At 37.1% G+C, this 19242-nt stretch overlaps 1 protein-coding gene across 2 annotated transcripts in view; it reads right to left on the bottom strand.

Moving 5' to 3' along the window:
* LOC150092906 (dynein regulatory complex subunit 2-like) overlaps positions 1 to 19242 on the bottom strand; it is a 182386-nt gene that overhangs the window by 126823 nt on the left and 36321 nt on the right. For both annotated transcript variants that reach the window (XM_090413890.1, XM_090413891.1), the window contains exons 3-4: positions 11292 to 11544; positions 2670 to 2893 (exon numbers count right to left, since the gene is read on the bottom strand). In XM_090413890.1, the coding sequence (XP_090270016.1) occupies positions 2670 to 2893; positions 11292 to 11544 (477 nt within the window). The remainder of the gene's footprint in view (positions 1 to 2669; positions 2894 to 11291; positions 11545 to 19242) is intronic.

The following is a 19242-nucleotide window of genomic DNA, read 5'->3' as shown; positions in this document are numbered from 1 at the left end:
TTCTCATTTGTTTATTATCTAGATTGACACCAGTGTGCACACCAGAGGGTAAAGTTGAGCATTAGGTCAGAAGCATTGGTCAGATGTTTAGCTTTCATCCTTAGCTGACCCACATTTAGAAAAAGTCAGCTTTTAAAAATTTTAAGCCAATTTTTAATCAAGTTAAAAGCAGTACTTAGAAAATAGATGTTACTTATTAACTTTGTCGCCAATGAAAGATTCTGTGATTATTAACATACATCAGAGGATGTAATTGTGAGTGGGGTTTCACACTTTCCTCCAGTTGGTGAGAGTGATCACCTGGGTTGCGGGTAGCCATATACAGACTTCTGTGATGAAAGGATACATGTGGAATTATAAGGCTGATGATTATGACAAGCTTAGGACACAGCTTGAAGCTATAGCATGGAATGAGGAATTGAGTGGTAAGGAAATAAATGCTGCTAGGGAAAAAGAAATACATAACAGCATCAGTGTGTGTGTGAATGTTGAAGGCCAAAAGGCTGAATTAGGTAGGTGAAAAATGGATGAATGAGGGGAATTAAGCATGTAATGTGGAAGAATAAGAATAAGAAGATACTTTGAAGACAGCACAGGATGAATTATGGTAATAACAAGTTACACAAAGAGTATAAAGAACAAGTCAGGAAAGTGACCCGGATAGTAAGGAAAACAAATGTGCAGAATGAGGATTTTTCTTTGCTTGTTTTGCCAATTTGCAAAACACTGCAATTGACAAAACAAGCAAAGAAAAAACCTTAGAGTTTATTTTAGATACCTGGCAAGTAGAAGAAAGAATGAAAATGGTAACTGCTGCAGAAGACATTGTTGAGGTATTCAGTGATCAATTTTTAAGCGTGTTTCATCCTGATCAGAGTAGAATCATGATGAACTTAAGTGTAGAGGACATAGGAGGGGATGTCTTAATTGTGAGTGAGCAGGAGGTATTTAAAGAAATAAATAAGATTGATGTCAATAAGGCAATAGGATCTGATGACATATCACCACGCATCTTAGGGAATGTTCCAGAGAATTGGCAGTAGCATTGCATGCCTCTTTAATAAGAGTTACAACAGCACAGGTTCCAAGAAAGTGGAAAGAAGGTAAAATTGTTCCACTGCATAAAGGTGGTGATAAGGTTGTGGCTTCAAATTATAGGCCAATCTGTATATCTGGAGTTGTGGTGAAGGTACTAGAGAGAGAGAGAGAGAGCAAAAGAGTGAGATTGGTGAGAAGTAGGATACAGAAATGGGTTGATAACAGCAGTATTCTCTGTGGTTATCAGCATGGGTTTGTTAAAGGGAAATAAATCATGCTTTACTAACTTACTTACATACTATAACAAGGTGACAAATACCTTGGACAGGGGAGATGCATATACAGTGGTGTGCTTGGATTTTGCCAAAGCTTTTGATAGACTGCCACACGACACTGTTAAATAAATTGAAACAAATGGGAATGGATAACAGGCTTCTGAGTTGGATCAGCGACTGGCTGTCAGATGGGAATCAGAAGTTGTATATGGGGGTGCAGTATCCCAAAAGAGGAAGATCCTTGCAGTACACCTACTGGTGTACTGCAGAGATCAGTTTTGGGACCATTGTTGTTCAATTTTATGTTAATGATATTGGGATGGTTTAACTAGTGATATGCAGCTGTTTGCAGATGATGCAAAACTGGGGAGAGCAATGCAGAGTCAAGCAGATCTTATGACCTTACAGGAGGACTTGAATAGATTGCATGGATGGGCAGGTAAATGGAACTATCAGTTCAATGTTGCAAAGCATAAGGTTTTGAGATTTGGTAATCAACAATAGGATGCAGAGTAAGTGTTCTCTCATCTCCTCTACTTCCTTTAAAGGAAATAGAAGAGATAAGAGATCTGTGAGTGGTGGTAGACATTGACTTGAATTACACAAGTTGTGAAGATGTCAGGATAAACGCAATGATACAGAGGACCCTGACAGAAATAAAGAGGTTATGATGCCATTGTATAAGACCTTGTACAGGTCTTATACTATGTAATTGTATAAGACCTGCACAAGGTCTTATAATAAAAGGTCTTATACAATCAGATATGAATTATTGTGTACAGATTTGGTCGATGGGTTTTCATGGTAACGAGGATATGTTGGAAAGAGTCCAGAGAAAATTCACAAAAGTGGTTAGTGGTCGTTGGAATGTGGAGTATGAGGACAGATTGAGAGAATGTAAATTGTAGAGCCTCGTGAATAGGAGAAAGGGGGGGGGATATGATTGAGACATATAAGCTAGACAAGAATTGTTATCAGGTTGACATGGAAGAGATTTTTCATAGAATGTGAGAGAGCAGTAGAACAAGAGGCTAATGCTGGAAACTGTATAAGGAGGGTGTGAGCAGAGGAGTGAGAAGCAGGTTCTTTGCATGGAGCATGGTTGGTGAGTGGAATGCATTGCCTAAGTGTGTTGTGAATGTAGACACACTGAATCAGTGTAAGGGACTTTTTGGATGAGCATTGTGTGCAAGTGTGTATCTCACACAAAGAGTCTCCAACTCCATGGAGGTCAGATGTTAGTAAAATAATTATATTATTTGCAAACATAATAAAAAAATAATATAAAGAGTAGTTACAAGGTAAATATAATAATAACAACAAATAATAATAATAACACAGTATGTTTATTTTAACCTTTTGCTCAAAAGCATCCAATTTCATTTGAAAGAAGGCTTCAGCATCATGCTGAGAGTCAACAAACTCCTGATAAACAGTATAATCAATATCATCAACTTTTTGCATTTCTTTTTTATGTTTTTCTTCCATATCTTGCTTTTCCTTCTTATATTCTTCATTTAATTTTGATAACCTGGCAAGGTATTCTTGGCACAATTTATCTGTCTGCTGCTTTTCAATCTCTGATTTTGAAGAAAAAATTATAATAATTATTTATAATATTATAAATTTATTTATTAATTATTTACAAAAACTGTTTATAATGTATAATTATAAAATCGTATATTTAAAATTTTATATTAGGAAATTTTTTCTTCTATAATTAGCTTTGCAATGTATATATATAAATAACTGAAAAGTATTGTTAATATTACTATTTAATATATAAAGTTGTATTTATAACACAAACAACAAAGACAATTAACATAAAATTATGAAATGAAATATACCAAAGAGTTCCTTCACTGTGTATTCAGTAAAAAAATTATTATTAATGTAAGGAGGTGACTCTAGTATAGGAAATAGTTAAATTACTGAATGATCACTCTGAGAAGATATATTATCCAGGTGGAAATAATGCAATGAATGATGTGAGAGTATTAGTAGATTTGCCAGCCTTGTTGACAAAATGGTTAGTATCCCCATTCTCTGACAAACCAACTGACTGCATATTTGAATTCCACTGTAAGCATGGATGTTTGTGATTGTATTTAGGTGGGAGATGTATTTCATTGTGTGGGACTACTACCCCAGTTAGTGGATGCCTGAAGTGGTTGAAAAAGCTCCATATCTAGTCTCTAGAGCTAGATTATGTTTCCAGATTATGTAAAAATAAATAAATAAATAAATACTTTTAACAAATATCTTAGCCCACCACAGTACTAATGTACTACAACTTTATAAGCTTTCAATGGTGGGAATCACATGAAAAGATGAGCTCAGATACTTAGGATATTATGAAATCTTAAAGTGATGGTAGTATCCCTAAACAGGCTGCTTAACTCTCTCAATACTTGCAGAATTCCAAGGGGTGAGGGCAAGAGGGTAAAAGAGTTCCATTATATAAAGTAAACTCAAAAAGAAGCAGAAATTATAGACCGATAAATATCTTAGGAGTGGTGCCAATTTCAAAACCAAGTATGGAACTTCTTCAAGCTGCTTCAGGCCTCCAATAAGCAGGGCAGTGCTCACACACCAGCTGATGAAATTCATCTCCACCTAAATCCAATTAAAACCAGAATTTAAGAATGCACGAATAGAATTATGATACTCTATGGAGACAGCATGAATGTGAATGATAGGCCAAGTAATTATTATAGGGACATAGATTGGAAGGAGGAAAGATCATATGGAGCAAGAAATGGAATTTATACACTCACTTATTAAGAGATAATTCTTGAATCACCACGTGATGGAGGGGACTCAGGTCAGATGGAGAATGATGCGTGCAGCAATAGTATCAGAGGATCTCTCCATAATCAAGGTACTATTATCTCCAATTGGAGAGAATGATTATGCAGTCTTGGCTGGGAAATTGCCAGAATATTCAGTTAAAGGTTATATGCGGAACTACTGGGCAGGTCATTATGATAAGTATAGGAGACTGACTGAAGTCACACAATGGCATAAGAATCACAAGGCAAGGCAAAGATGTTAGCAGTACATGGAGATGGTGAAGGCATGTTTGAGGAAGGCAGTATCAGACTGCCCAAGAGGACAGATGCTGAAGTTAGATGAATGATTATTAATAATATTTAATAATAATACTTAATAATATTAAGTATTATTAAGCAGAAGCTGCAAAAAACAAAAATGTTGTGGAGAGTATACATGGAGAAAGGTGAACAACAAACTCAAGAGCAGTATAATATACACAGGCAAGAAGGGTCATCACCATGGTGGGGTAGGTGGATTATGAAAGGAAATTAGTTGATCATAACAGGACAAATCCTTTTATGTGGTGAGTAAAAAGAAGACTGACTGTGGAAGCATAAATTTAATGAAAGCTGATGGTAGGCAGGTAGCAAAAATATAAAAGCAATAGCTGAATTACTGAGTGATCACACTTCAGGGGTGTGCATCTGCTGATAGGGACTGGAATATTGTAGAATCTCAGTATGAATATGGCCATGAGACTGGATGAGATAGCAGCTCATATTATGAGATTGTGCAAAAGAACTGGCATTGCCTCCAACTAGGATGTTTAACAAAGTCTCAGTTCCCAAGGTCCCAAGGGAATTGAATAAGGGCAAAACAGTGCTGCTGCATAAATGTGAAATCAAGAGTGAGGTAGCAAGTTACAGATCAATCAGCATTTTGGGAGTGGTAGTAAAGGTATTGGAGAAGTTGATCAATGTCAAAATTCAGGAATGGGTAGATAAGAATAAGATAATATTCTTATCTACCCATTATATGAGGAAACCGCATGGTTTTGCAAAAGGTAGATATGCCTTAGCAATTTACTCACTTTTCATAATACAGTGACCAGTTGAGTTGGATAAAGTGAATCGTTATATGATGATACTGCTGGACTTTGCAAAGCCATATGACAGGACACAGCATGGGACTCTGTTAAAAAACTGGAGTAAATGGAATTGTTATATATCCTTTTTTATTACCTTTACTATCTATATATATTTGTATGTTTCACTACTCACTCATACACAGTTATTTCCCTTCTAGCTTCTGTAATAGTTTTCCAATAAATCTAGCAAATCAGCTATCACCCTCCTATCCTTAAACAAACTAAAATTCAGGCCGCTCTTAAGTTTAGTCATGTGTAATTCTTTCATTCATAAGGGCTTTGTCTAAGTATGGGACAAGGCCTTAAAATATAACTTCTGAGACAGTCCGCCTGTTAAATATTGACGAATTTATATTTTGCTGCACCAGCCAATACATAGGATAGATGAGACTCTTATCCAAGGTGGCTCTCTTAAGAGTATTACACAGTGATGAACTTTCTAACACTAATTCAACTAATCTCAATTCACTTTGTCTTTGCATGCAGTCGTGGTGGAAAATCAACTTATATTCATATATCCCCTCCCGCTAGGTTCGATAATAATTTTATGAGTGGCTATTTGAATTCATAAGACATGCTAGATTCAGGCGAATGCTATAAAACATATTTATTTAGGTTTAAAAGATATACATGATAAAATTAAAGTACATGGTTAACATAATCACTTTCCTAGTAAAATTCTGATATCATTACTAACACAAGAATAGATGCATAATAACTAGATCCACAGAGTTTTCTATAAACATACAAACTTCTGGCTTAATTTAACATTATCTTCAATCACTCTCTGATCACTACTCATATCTCACAATATGTCTCAGTTATCTCACACCCAGATCCTTCTAGGGAGATATATTTCAAAACAGGGACAGGTCACTGCCAAATTGGGATAATCTCTAAAGTTCTCTACAGCATATCCATACACAAATTAACCTACAGAGTTCACTCAAATCTTTAATTGGAAATCAGATACTTTAACATTCTACGTTACCGTCCCATGGAATGACTTTCTGTTCTATCATCTTCTCTGGACATCATGGCACCGTTGTTCTGCGATTCTCCGGATCACTTACGATAACATCACGGCCTGGTTCCCTGAGTCGATAAGGCGATGTGCCGCTCTGGACTTTCTCTGGTACCGCAGGCACACATCTGGATTACCGGTCACTCGATATGGCTTAGCTACTCTGTTATGAAGAGATAGCTAGCCTTGCCTCGCAAACATCGATAGGCCTCTCACGACTTCTACGGCCGACCCGGAATCTTCACGTTGGCGAAGAGCACGAGCCAACGTCCCTGAGCGCAGGAAACAGGAAACAAAAAGCCCTGTCTGGGGAGAGCTTGACCCTTATATTCTTCCCCTTTTTTCTCGGAGATTCTTGCGCTTAGCTACGTTTTTCACCGCACAGCACTCATCCACATGTGCATGCCGTTCTTCCGAGAATGCGTTCTCCTTCGCTTTTCTGGACAGCTAAAGTGTGACCCTTGGACTTTAGCTTACACTCATCTTGCTTTCATACAATACATAGACTGGGATACTCTAATTAAATTATAATCTTATATAAATTCCTCTATTTGACTCTGTACAAATGGGTTAAGTCTCACATTTCTTATGCTAAACATTTCTTCAGTTTTGCCTTAAAGTTATAATGTACATTTTTATTTCCTTGCCAAAGCACAACATTCTCTTCCTACAATTAAAGATAGTTGTTCCTGAATAGAATTAATCTTTTCTCCCAATTTTTGATTATTCAGGACACAACAGAATGGATATAACGTGGTGATGTGGATACAAATGTTTTTGTATCCACATCACCACTACTAGATACTGATGGAGAGATAACAGGGTGTTACATGGAGGGATAGAATCCAGGAGAACGAAGATAATTAGCAGTGTGCTTTCAGGTTCAGTACTTGGACAGCTGCTATTTAATTTGTATTAATGATTATCATTATTAATATTATCAATAATGATTTAAACAGACTAACAGCATGGGCAAAGGCTAATTTGTACCAGTTTTATGCTATGGGATGAAAAGATTATAAACTGTGTAGTATACTAATGGACAGAAAAATGATAAAAGTAGAGATTTAGGGATATTGGTAGACAGGAAGATGAAGTTCAGAGGGCATATTGCACAAGCAACCAAGTAGCTCATAGGATCATTTGGTTATTAAAGAACATAACATTATTCTTCATAATGTTAGCTTAAATTGATCAAGAGGATAGTTTGAAAAATTTATAACCACTTTTTTGTGTCTTTTATCAAAAACATATCACGCAATGCTGTTCAGGAGGTCAACCACGCAGGCGTCGACTGGTGCTACTAGGCGAATGCCGCAAAAGTCAAGTAGCATTGGTGACACAGACTTTTCAAAACTAATTCAATGTCCTATAAGCGAAAGACGAGAGAAAGTATGGATTTGTCGTAAGTGCGATATACTGTTGGACCACGATACACAGAATGCAAAACTGACACTGAAAAGATAGAGAGTGTACATGAAAGAAATGGAAATGAAACAAAAGATAGAGAGACTGACGGAGTGAAAGAATGCAGGAATGGAGAAATGAAAGTTATGAAAAACTAAAATGAAATGAAAACAGGATAAACTGAGGAAGTGAAAGAATGCAAGGACATAGAAGCAAAAGTTATGGAAAAAAGTTACGAAAAACGGAAACGAAACGAAAGCAAGAGAAACTGAAGGAGTAAAAGAATGCAACGATGTAGAAGCGAAAGTTACAGAAGTTGCGAAAAAGAAGTGAAACGAAAGTTGGAGAAACTAAAGGAGTGACAGAATGCAAAGATGTACAAGAGAAAGTTAGTGATAAGGGATGAAAGAAAGTATGAATGAGGAAAAGGAAGTAAAGTATGGCCAAACAAGAGGTAGTGAGATAGAGAGTGAAATTGTCAGAATGCAAGATTTAATGAAACAGATATTGGAAATAAAAATGAAATGAAGAATATGTTGAGTGATGTTAGGCGTCTAGTGGAAACTAATGAAAGTATGCAAGAAAACAGAATGAAAGAACAAAGAGTAAAAGAAGTGCCGAGCGATTCCAGGAAAGTAGTATATGGAGACTCCATAATTAGAGGGCTAGTTACTGACAGAGTCCATAAGGTCTGCTATCCAGGAGAATGAGTATAATAGTTAAGGCATTGGACGAGTAAGAAAAGAGTGAGAGTTAGTTGTCATTGTAGAGACAAATGATGTCTAACTGTACATAAGAAGGATGTGAGGACGAATACAGGAAACTATTGAGAAGAGTGAAAGATAACAGCATAGTAGGAAAGGTTGTCAGTATGTTACCCAGGTATGATGATGATGAGTTGTGACAGAGAGCCAAAATCATGAATGGTATACTGGCAGAGCTATGTTAGGAGAAGGGAGTGGAGTTTGTGGATGTATGGCATGTGTTTGAGGGAAAAATGAAATTATATAGGCGTGATGGGTTGCATTTAAATGGCTTTGGAGTGAGTGTGCTGGAGAAAGTGTTGCTGAATGAAAGTATAGTATGTGGAAGTACAGTGTGTGATGCGTGCCAGAGATCAGATGGAAGAGATGAAGAGAAAATCAAGAGAGTGGTATTGAAGAGACAGAAGTGCTTGGCAGTGGAAACAGTAGTAGTGTGAGAGAGGAAGAGAGAATGGCAATACAAGAGGAACAGGGAAACAGGAGGGGGGGGGGGGGGGCTTGGATGGACATGGCATAGAGAGAGTGAATGTTGAAAGTGGCAGTGAATGTGTGTATGAAGGTGGAGTATATTGCAATGTGGATGGAGAAGTGGAGACTGAACAGGTATATGTAGAAAGCAGAGACAAAGGTGATTTGGCAGGTGTGGTGGGGAAATCAAAACCAACACATGGCTTGGGTAGGACTGTCTATAGACCTAAAAATGAACTGTTGTGTTTGTTTACAAATGCCAGAAGTATCAGAAATAACGGGGATGAAATGGTTTCAGTGATTGAGTTTATTCGCCCCCAAATCATTGGAATAAGTGAAACATGATTGAATGAAGATGATATCATAACGGGAACAGAAATGGAAGGGGACAGCATTTTTCGTGAGGAGAGAAAGGGCAGGAAGGGAGGGGGGGGAGTACTGCTGCTGATAGCAGGGGAATTAAGTTCACATAAGGTAGACATGAAAGGGGGAAATAGTGACAATGGCTATGAGGCAGTGTGGTGTAACGTGGAGGTTGAGAGGAAGACATATTTAGTTGGATGTTGTCATAGACTGGGAATGTGGAAGGTGGTAATGAAGAAATGTATAAACAACTTGGATTAGTGAACAAAGGAAAGGTAATTATTATGGGTGAATTTAATTATGGTGGTATAGATTAAATTAAGAGATAGCATTTGGGAATAAGGAAAATGAATTTCTTGAGTTCTTGAGAGATAACTATCTCAGGCAGCAGTAAAGAAAGGCATGCAAGGATCAAGAGTTCTAGATCTCATCATTTCATCAGAGGATGTAATTGTTAGAGGGGTTTCACACTTCCCTCCAGTTGATGAAAGTGATCATGAAGCAATCATCTGTGTTGTGGCTAGTCATATGCAGACTTTTGCGAGGAAAGGATATATATATGTGGAATCGTAAGGCTGGTGATTATGACAAGCTTAGGAGACAACTTCGAGCTATAACATGGAACGAGGAGTTGAGCGGTAAGGAAACAAATGCTGCATGGGAACTTACAAAGAAATACATAACAGCATCAATTAAGTACTTTAGATGAAGTATAAAACGAATAAAGGTAATCAGTCACATGAAGAATATAAAGAACAAGCCAGCAGAGTGACTCAGTTAGTAAGGAAAACAAAAGTAGAGTATGAGCAGAAACTGGCAAATCAGGCTGAGAAAAACCCTAGAGAGTTCATTTAGATATGTGGCAAGTAGAAGGAAGAATGATCATGGAAAGATAAAGTTAAGGGATGAAAGCGTTAGAATAGTAACTGCTGCAGAAGACATTGTTGAGGTATTCGGTGATCAATTTATAAGGGTGTTTCATCCTGATCTGGGTGGAATCATGAGGAACTTAAGTGTAGAGGACATAGGAGAGGATAGCTTAATTGTGAGTAAGCAGGAGGTATTTGAGGAAATAAATAACCTTGATGTTAATAAGGCGATAGGATTTGATGACACATCACCACGCATCTTAAGGGAATGTTCCATGGAACTGGCAGTAGCATTTCCATGCCTGTTTAATAAGAGTTTTGCAATAGCACAGGCTCCAAGGAAGTGAGAGTGGAAGGAGGGCAAAATTGTTCCACTGCATAAAGGCAGTGCTAAGGCTGTAGCTTCAAATTATAGGCAAATGCAAAGTATACACTTGGTGGGGAAACTTCAACAGAAGTAGAGGAGATGAGAGATCTAGGAGTGATGGTGGACAAGGACCTGAAATTCAGGGACCACATTGCACAAGTTGTGAAGATATCACATTGAATAATGGCAATGATGCAGAAAACCCTGAGATGCAGAAATAGAGAGGTTATGATTCCATTGTATAAAGCCTTGATCAGGCCTCATATGGATTATTGTGCACAGATTTAGTCGTCGGGTTTTCATGGTGATGAGGATATGTTGGAAAGGATACAGAGAAGATTCGCAAAGGTAGTCAGTGGTTTTTGGAATGTGGAGTACGAGGACAGATTGAGAGAATGTCAGTTACAGAGCCTCGTGAATAGGAAGAAGAAGAGGGGGGGATATGATTGAGACATATAAGCTGGTCAGGGGTTGTTATCAGGTAGACATGGAAGAAATTTTTCATAGAATGGGAGAAGGGAGTAGGAAACTGTATAAGGAGGGTGTGAGCAAAGGAGCGAAAAGCAGCTTCTTTGCATGCCTTGAGTGTGTTATGGATGTGGACACATTGAATCAGTTTAAGACGCAGTTGGATGGGCACTGTATGCAATAGTGAGTACCTCCCACAATGAGTCTCTGACTCCATGGTGGTCAAATGTTAATAATAATAATAATTAATTATAACACTAGAAATCCAGATTATTGATAGCAAGTCAGTTGAATTTAATAATAATCATATTTTAAAAATATCTTACCAATAACGTCATCCAGAGCATAAAGATGACAACTGATAGTTCGTATATGTTGCACTTCAGCCTCTTCTAGCTCTTTTTCTAAAGAATTAATCATGTTATCTTTGTGATCGATAATCTGATCAAATATGCTCTTCATTGTATCAAGGTCTTTTCTCAGCTCTTGAAGTTTGCTTTCCCTCAACAAATTTCGCCACTGCTGTTTAATCTTTAATTCATTAAGGTGGGTCTTCTGACCTTCCTTAGATACTTGAAGCTGGAAATCAGTACATTATGTAACAAAGAGAAGCGCATGGTTTCAAATTAGAAGAATTTTAAACTCTACGTAAACTGTTATAATACAATTCACTGGTTAGTGAAAAAAATGTCACTGGTTAGTGAAAAAAAAAAAAAAAAAAATTAAGCAAGAAAATGGATGTGTCTATAAGGATGAAAAGAAGAAACAGGTAAAATAAAATTAAAATACATAAGAAAGAAACAAAAATTGAAAAAATTTGATGAAAAATGATAGAAAGATTACAAATTTTATGAAATATATTCATTATGGAAAGGTTATAAGGACTACTACCAAGCTGGAATAACTAATTTAGGATAAAACCAAAATTGCTCGATTACATCATCTGGTGTACAGGTATATGCAAAGGAACAGAAGCAAAAGCAAGCAGTTAATGAAGCTAAAGACTTGAAATGGCTTGAAGTTGCTATGCCATTTTCACAGTTTTAGCAATGTGTCCTCTAAATTGTAGGTCCCTGTCCACCATCAACCCCCAGATCTATTTCCTTCACTTCCTTTAATATATCCACATCAACTGTACACTCTGCATCCCATTATTGTTTCCCAAATTTTAAAACCTTACACTTTAGGAATATTGAACTGGGAACCTCATTCCCATATCCATTCACTCAGTCTATGCAAGCCTTTTTGTAAAGTCACAACATTTGCAAACAACTGGACATCCATTAAAACCTCTACCAATATTATTAACATACAAGTTAAACAGCAATGGTCCTAAAACAGATCCACTAATTACTCCCCCCCCCCACCATTCACTCCCATACACAATTTCTGATACCTATCTGACAGCCAATCTCCAATCCAATGAAGTAATCTATTATCCAACTCCATCAATACTAATTTAACTATCAACTAATCATGTGGCAATCCATTAATAGCCTTTGCAAAATTTAAATATACCACTGTGTATACTTGTCCAATGCACCTGTCACCTTATTGTAATAAATAAACAGATTACTAAAACATGATCTTCCTTTAGAAAACCCATGGAGTCCATCAAAAAGAATGTGACTGTTGTCAACTCAATTCTGGATCTTAGTCGTCACTAACCTCTCCAATACTTTAATCACACCTGACACGATCTGGCCTATAATTTGAAGCTTGAGACATATCACCTACCTTATGAAGAAGTATAATCTTGTCTTCCTCTCACTCCTTTGGAACTTGGCCAAATATAAGACTTACATTAAACAAGTATGTCAAGGCAGATGTTAACTCCGTGGCGCTGACACCTCCTGCTTGTACACAGTCAATCTCTTCTTTCTTTTTGCTGCGCTCAAACTCTGAATGATGTCACATTCACAAGGATGAAATACTTTTATGAACTGCTTGTTCAGTATCTCAATATATCCTCAGCAGTGGTTATCTTTTTAGCATTTTCACTGACCAATATCATCTCTATATAATCATTTTTCCCATTATTTCTTCTGCTGTCCACATATCAAAGGAACTCCATAGGGTTTTTCTTTTGTTAGCTTCATTAGCTAGCTGCTGCTGCTCATACTGTACTTATGTTTCCTTTCCAACCAAGTTCCTTGCTCATTTTTTGTGCTCCTCATGTAACTGATTATCACTCATCATATGCTGCTTCCATAATGCCTTCTACCCCAGATTCATGCTTAATCTCTTTATTCATTAATTTCACATCAGCCTTCTGAATACATTTTGATATTGCTTCTGTTAGATAGTTCTTGAATAGCACACAAGCAGCATTAATTTTCTTTCCACATAAACTCCTCAATGCATGATATAGCTGCAAGTTGTCTCCTGAACTTTTCATAATCAGCTGCCTGTTTGTTCCACATACACTGTTTCCTCACAAACATCATCATATAGCTGGCAACCACTCAGATAATCACCTTACATCTCTATTCCTGTCAGGATCTCATCCTCATCCAATCATATCTCATCTATTCCAACAATTTTTGGGTGAACAAATTCACTAAATGCATAATTTCATTCCCCTTCTGATACTTGTAACATTCACATACAAATATAACAGTTTGTTTCTGGGTCTATAACAAGTTCCACTGATACCACTTCATAGATGTGACCATGCTGTCCTATCATTATCCTTCCTAGAATCTTCTCAAGATCCAAATGCTTCCTCCACATTTCAGGCCATTCCATTCCTGTCTACTCACACATCATTTTTTATTCCAGAATTAACCTTTCTTATACTGTGTTCACTAGTCTACCTAGTTCCTCATTTCCTTCATGCTACTCACTTCTCCATTCATAAGCACTCCTTCAATTCCTCCTTCCTTACTCTTCTGTTCTTCCATATCACTTTTCACTTGCTCAGGTCTATTCTCTGTAGTCATTACTTTCCCTTCCAGCGGCAGCAGCCTCTTTAGATTACTCATGCCAAAAATCATTCAAATGCAGTCCATCTCTTATACTGTTCCATTTATCCCTCAAATTCACCCCCACACTTTCAGAAACTGCAGTTCTTTCTCTTCACACATTTCTGCTAGCGAATGGTATATTCACAAATTTTACTCTCAACTCATTATTGTCATGCATGGGCAACACACTGACCACCTTTCCCACCACACTATTAATCTTTCTCCTCAACAACCTCCTGATACCCATTCTTCCACTCTTCTTGTTTCCAACCAAGTTTTTTCCTTCCCACTACCAATGGTTTTGCTTTCTTACTCCTCACATTCAATGCCTCAATCACTCTACTCATTTTATCTACTAGAAAACAAGCCTTGTTCATCTCTAAATTAAAGATACCAAGAAATTATATACTTGGTTTAATCCTTTATCCAAGTGTAAGCAAACAAAGTTTGTGCCTGAAGTATTTTCAGGACTGGGACAACTTGTATATTGCAGCTAATGACTTCACATCACTTGCCTTGGTATCCCATGCAAGTGATGTGAAGTCATTAGCGTCTATACACGAGTTGACCCGGTCATGAAAATACTTCAGGTGCAAACTTTCTTTGCTTGCATTTGGATAAAGGATTAAACCAAATATATAACAGAACAAGTATATCATTGGAACATCCTACTTAACTGACTTCCATTTGTTGGTTTGTTAATCTTATCTTTACCTCTTTAAATTCCGTTTTTATTCATTAGTTGTTGATTGATGCTCATCTGAATATAAAGAAATTTATATTATACTGTGTCACCCTATATTCAGATTAGTCTAATTAATATAGAGGAATCAATCATCAACTATACTTATATTATCACTTTATCTTCAGGCCGAGGTTATTAATAGCTTTTAAGGCTTCCACAAAGGTCCGATTAATTTTATGAGCGGTGCAATGAAAGAAAATCAGGCAAACACCAAGTTTCATTCAACAAAAGAAAACATTTAATGTGGAATGGTACAACATACAAGTATAACTATCTGCAAAAAGTTATCCAATCGAACAATTATAAAAATTCATATTCAGATATTAGTAACTTCTTATTTAGGTTTGAGGATTATGGCTAATGTTGACACTTCTTAATTCTTAAAGCATCAGTAATTCTATCACATAGTTCTCTCTACTCAATTAGATGAATTAAATCATAAATATATTAGCTCAGTTTAAAGTATTCAGAATAATTACAATCCATTAACTATCAAACATTCATTTTTCAGTTCTTTATGCTCAGTCAATCAAGTTAAGAATAGTTCTTAAAAGTTTAACCTTCCGAATGTTACAATAACTAATCTTATGACAGGCTACACTATATTCTTTCTCAGTCAGCTAACACTTAATAGATCAACATAACACTTATTATTTTGAGGGGAAAGTACTTCAGTACATCTAACATCCGACCATTAATTGACATAACATCACAGCTAAGGTCAAAATATATTCGACGGAGTTAACTGTTATTGCTTCACACAGGTTATAGAAAGGACAACTCTTACCGGATTACTGCTTCTACACATCGAATTTGCATAGGCACATTTGAAATTCCAGTTGACTTTTACTTTATGGCAACACAATTCAAAGAAATCTTCCACTATAATAACTGAATTATAGACACAGAAATACACGTCTTGATGCACTTGGCTTAAATTATCTACTAATTCCTTATTTTCTTCTGTGTATTAACTTCAATTCTGCACTATTCTTCCACTAATCATTTGGAATTTATCATAGTATCAGAACTCCCATAGAAGTAATTCAAAATGCCTATTAATTCCTTGTCCTTTCCTAGTTGATCTTCGGCATATATTAATTCCCCTTCTGCCACTCACTACCTATCTCTATGCTGGACGCAGGACATATATGGCACAGAGGGTGAAGCTTGACGCTTTCATATTCCCTGTTGTCTGTTTCGGGAGCAGTGATGGGAGAGATTTGTGAGCTATTTTAGCTCGCCCTGAGTGGGCAGAAGTGGTTATTCATCGTTGAGTGTTAGGATGGCTTTCGGTCTTTTATGTTTCCAGTGGTCATTACCGTCATAGTTTCTGGCTTGCTGTATTAGTTGGTTTGGATGCGTAGATGTCTTCATAAAGAATTTTTCTGCTAGGAGCATAGTAGTGGAGAGATGTAGGGGATATTTATGTCCCGGTGGATCTGGGCATTCCTGATGAACCACGGGGCACCCAGAATCATTCGCAGGCATTTGTTCTGTAGTCTTTGTAGCTTGAGGATATTTGTCTTGGAGAGGCATATATAACTGTGGGACGGATCACTGTCTTGTACAGTAGAATTTTATTTCTTGAGCTTAGTTTGCTGTGTCTGTTGATCAAGGGGTATAGCTGGGCGATAACTTTTGAAGCTTTGGTGCATGTGCTCTTGATGTTGAAGCATAATCGCTTATCGAGAAGTATTCTGAGGTATTTTGCTTCAGTTTTCCAGGGAATTTTAGAGTTGAACAGAGTGATGTCTCCTTTGGGGGATGCTCGTCTTCTTGTAAAGAGTATCGTTTTGCTTTTCTGGGGGTTTAATTGTAGTCGCCAGTCTTTAAACCATTTTTCTAGATTCAGGATGGTGTCTTGTAGTTTTTTGGTAACGAGATGTGGTTGGCGAGATCTGGCTAGAATAGCCGTGTCATCTGCATAAAGCGCGATGGTGGATGTGAGAAGATTTTGAGGGATGTCTGCCATATAGATGTTGAACAGGATCGGGGCTAGCAGTGATCCTTGAGGAACTCCAGCGAGGATTTTCCATTGGGTTGAGACTGTTTCATTGATTTTGACTTGCATCCTTCTGTTGGAGAGGTAAGATTTGATCAGGCGTATCATGTTTAGTGGAATGGTTAGAGATGATAAGTTTGTAGAGGAGGCCTTGGTGCCAGATCTTATCGAAGACCTTTGAGAATCCAGGAAGATGGCTCCAGTGTGTTGATTCCAATTAAATCCTGTGGTGACGTATTCTACCAGTCTATGGATTTGATGGGTGGTGTTGTGATTTTGACGGAAGCCAAATTGTTCTTCTGGAATGATATTTAGTTGGTTGACATGATCTTGGAGTCTGATGAGGATGATTTTCTCAGCTATTTTCCCTAAATTGGATAGCAGGCTGATGGGATGGTAATTTTCAGGTAGGTGTGGGTCTTTGCCTGGTTTATGAATTGGGATGATGTCAGCTATTTTCCATGACTGGGTGAAGTGCTGCCATTTGAGGATGGAGTTTATGATGTTTGCCAGATGTGCTATGGCTTTGCGTGGTAGTGCCTTGATGACTTGGTTAGTGATACTGTCAGGACCTGGGCTTTTTTGATCTTGAGATGGTTGATGATGCCAATCATTTCGGTAGGTGAGGTAGGCATTATAGGACTTGGATTGACATCGGGACGATTTACTGTGAACCTGACTTTACGATGGATCTTGTATACATGGCTGATGTTTAGGTTCTCATATGCAGGACTGCACTGGTTCTCTAGGTTTCTTGCTATGGCTTCGGCTTTGTCAGCATCTGTGTATGCAAGGTGCTGCTCTGCTTGCAGAGGGGGGAGGGATTTGCGCTTGTTCCTGAGGTTGTTTAGGAATTTCCATATAGAATGATCTGCTGTGGAGATGGAGGTGAGCTTGTTGTCCCACTGTTGGTTCCTATGGTTCTGGACAGCTTCTCGGACAGATTTGTTTAATCTGTTGAGGACTGTTTTGTCCTGGGGAGCACAAGTGTTGTTATATCTTTTTCTTTGTCTGTTTTTTTCCCTTATTAAGTCCATGATTTCTTTCGGGAGACGATTTTGTTTGTGGGTAATGCTGTCTCCAAGGTTTCTCTTTATATCTTACTTTCATTTTCAAATTAACTCTGTTCTCCTCTTTCCCACCAAAATCTGGTTCTGACCAGTTCAGCTCATAACAACTCGCTTCTCCCTTTGTATACAGTACTTCACGATCCAATCACGCACTACCTAAAAATAACTCCGTTTCCAATCAAATCTCATTGACCAAAAGTGACCAATCAAATCTCATTAGCAGAATTCCTTAAATTTACTTTCGCTTTCATTTACAATAATAAAAAACATATATCACAGTTCACATAAAAGTTACATACATACAATTTCTTATATTATTATTAAAGGAATAAAGTAATAAAATAAATGACATTTAACACAGAGCCTTTTCATTATTATGACATATTCTAAAATTATATAATTAAATAATAACTGACAAAATTCAAGGTCTTGCTTAAGATATAGCAGATTATGTTAAATATGAATGAAGTATTATAAATTATATCTTCATTCACAATTTAACAATATAATTTTATGTATCTTTAATTTATAGTATAACCAAGTGGAAAAACTTCCAACAACTTGTTCATCTCATTCACCAAACCTGAAATAACTGAATCTCCATACAATGCCACTTGCAAGTCATTCATTGCCTCTTTGATATGTCTTATCATTGCAGGAGATTTGACATAAAGGATTTTTTAAATACAGGATATGTGCTATGTATTCTAAGAGAAAGTGGATTGTGCTATCATTCATTCGTTCCATTCTTCTTCACACTTCCATAAACATATTTACAATTTTCTTCATTTCACTCCATATACACTTCATTTCTTGCTTCATCTTCACCAACTCTCTGCTTTCAAATCCTACATCACGTTTTTAATATCATTCACTGTCTTATCATTAGTCATACATGCTTTTTCACCATCAGCCTTGCTCATTGTCTTACCACTGATTCTGCTGTTTTTCACTGTTAGTCTTGCACAAAAACTATATCCACACTTTTTTTTCATCATCATCATCAGTTTTGCATGCTTTCTTAACAGGTTCTCTTTCTCACCATCTGCTGTTTCATTTAACTATGCCATGATCCCTACTTAGATTCATATCAGCCTCAGCTGATCAGCATATCACACTTCGATATAGTACACAAAGAATTCAAGTTAAGAGGGCACATTCGTAAGGTGGTTAAGGCATTGCATGGGATAACTGCAAGGTGAAGAGAACACTAAATAGTAAGAATATCAGAACTATTCTCTCACTAAACAAGGTTTTGATAATCCCATATCTGATTACTGTGCATAGAAATGCTTATCTGAGTTCCAAGGAGATGGAGAGCTAGATGAAAGAGATCCAGCAGTGGGTAACCAAGATGAAATCGGACCTATGGCACTGAGCATGTGTGTGTGTGTATTATTAAGAATCACAACTAACTGTACTCTCTATTGGCTAAGTCCCAAATTGCCAGCCATCCGTGTTCATTCAGTACCTATTAGATACCTACTAACA

The sequence above is a fragment of the Typopeltis vanoorti genome, chromosome 24, assembly GCF_054136105.1.
Source record: "Typopeltis vanoorti isolate ZY-2024b chromosome 24, IOZ_Tvanoo_1.0, whole genome shotgun sequence".
NCBI lineage: Eukaryota > Metazoa > Arthropoda > Arachnida > Uropygi > Thelyphonidae > Typopeltis > Typopeltis vanoorti.
The sequence above is the reverse complement of the archived record's forward strand: the minus strand, read 5'-3'. Positions and strand labels throughout refer to the sequence as shown.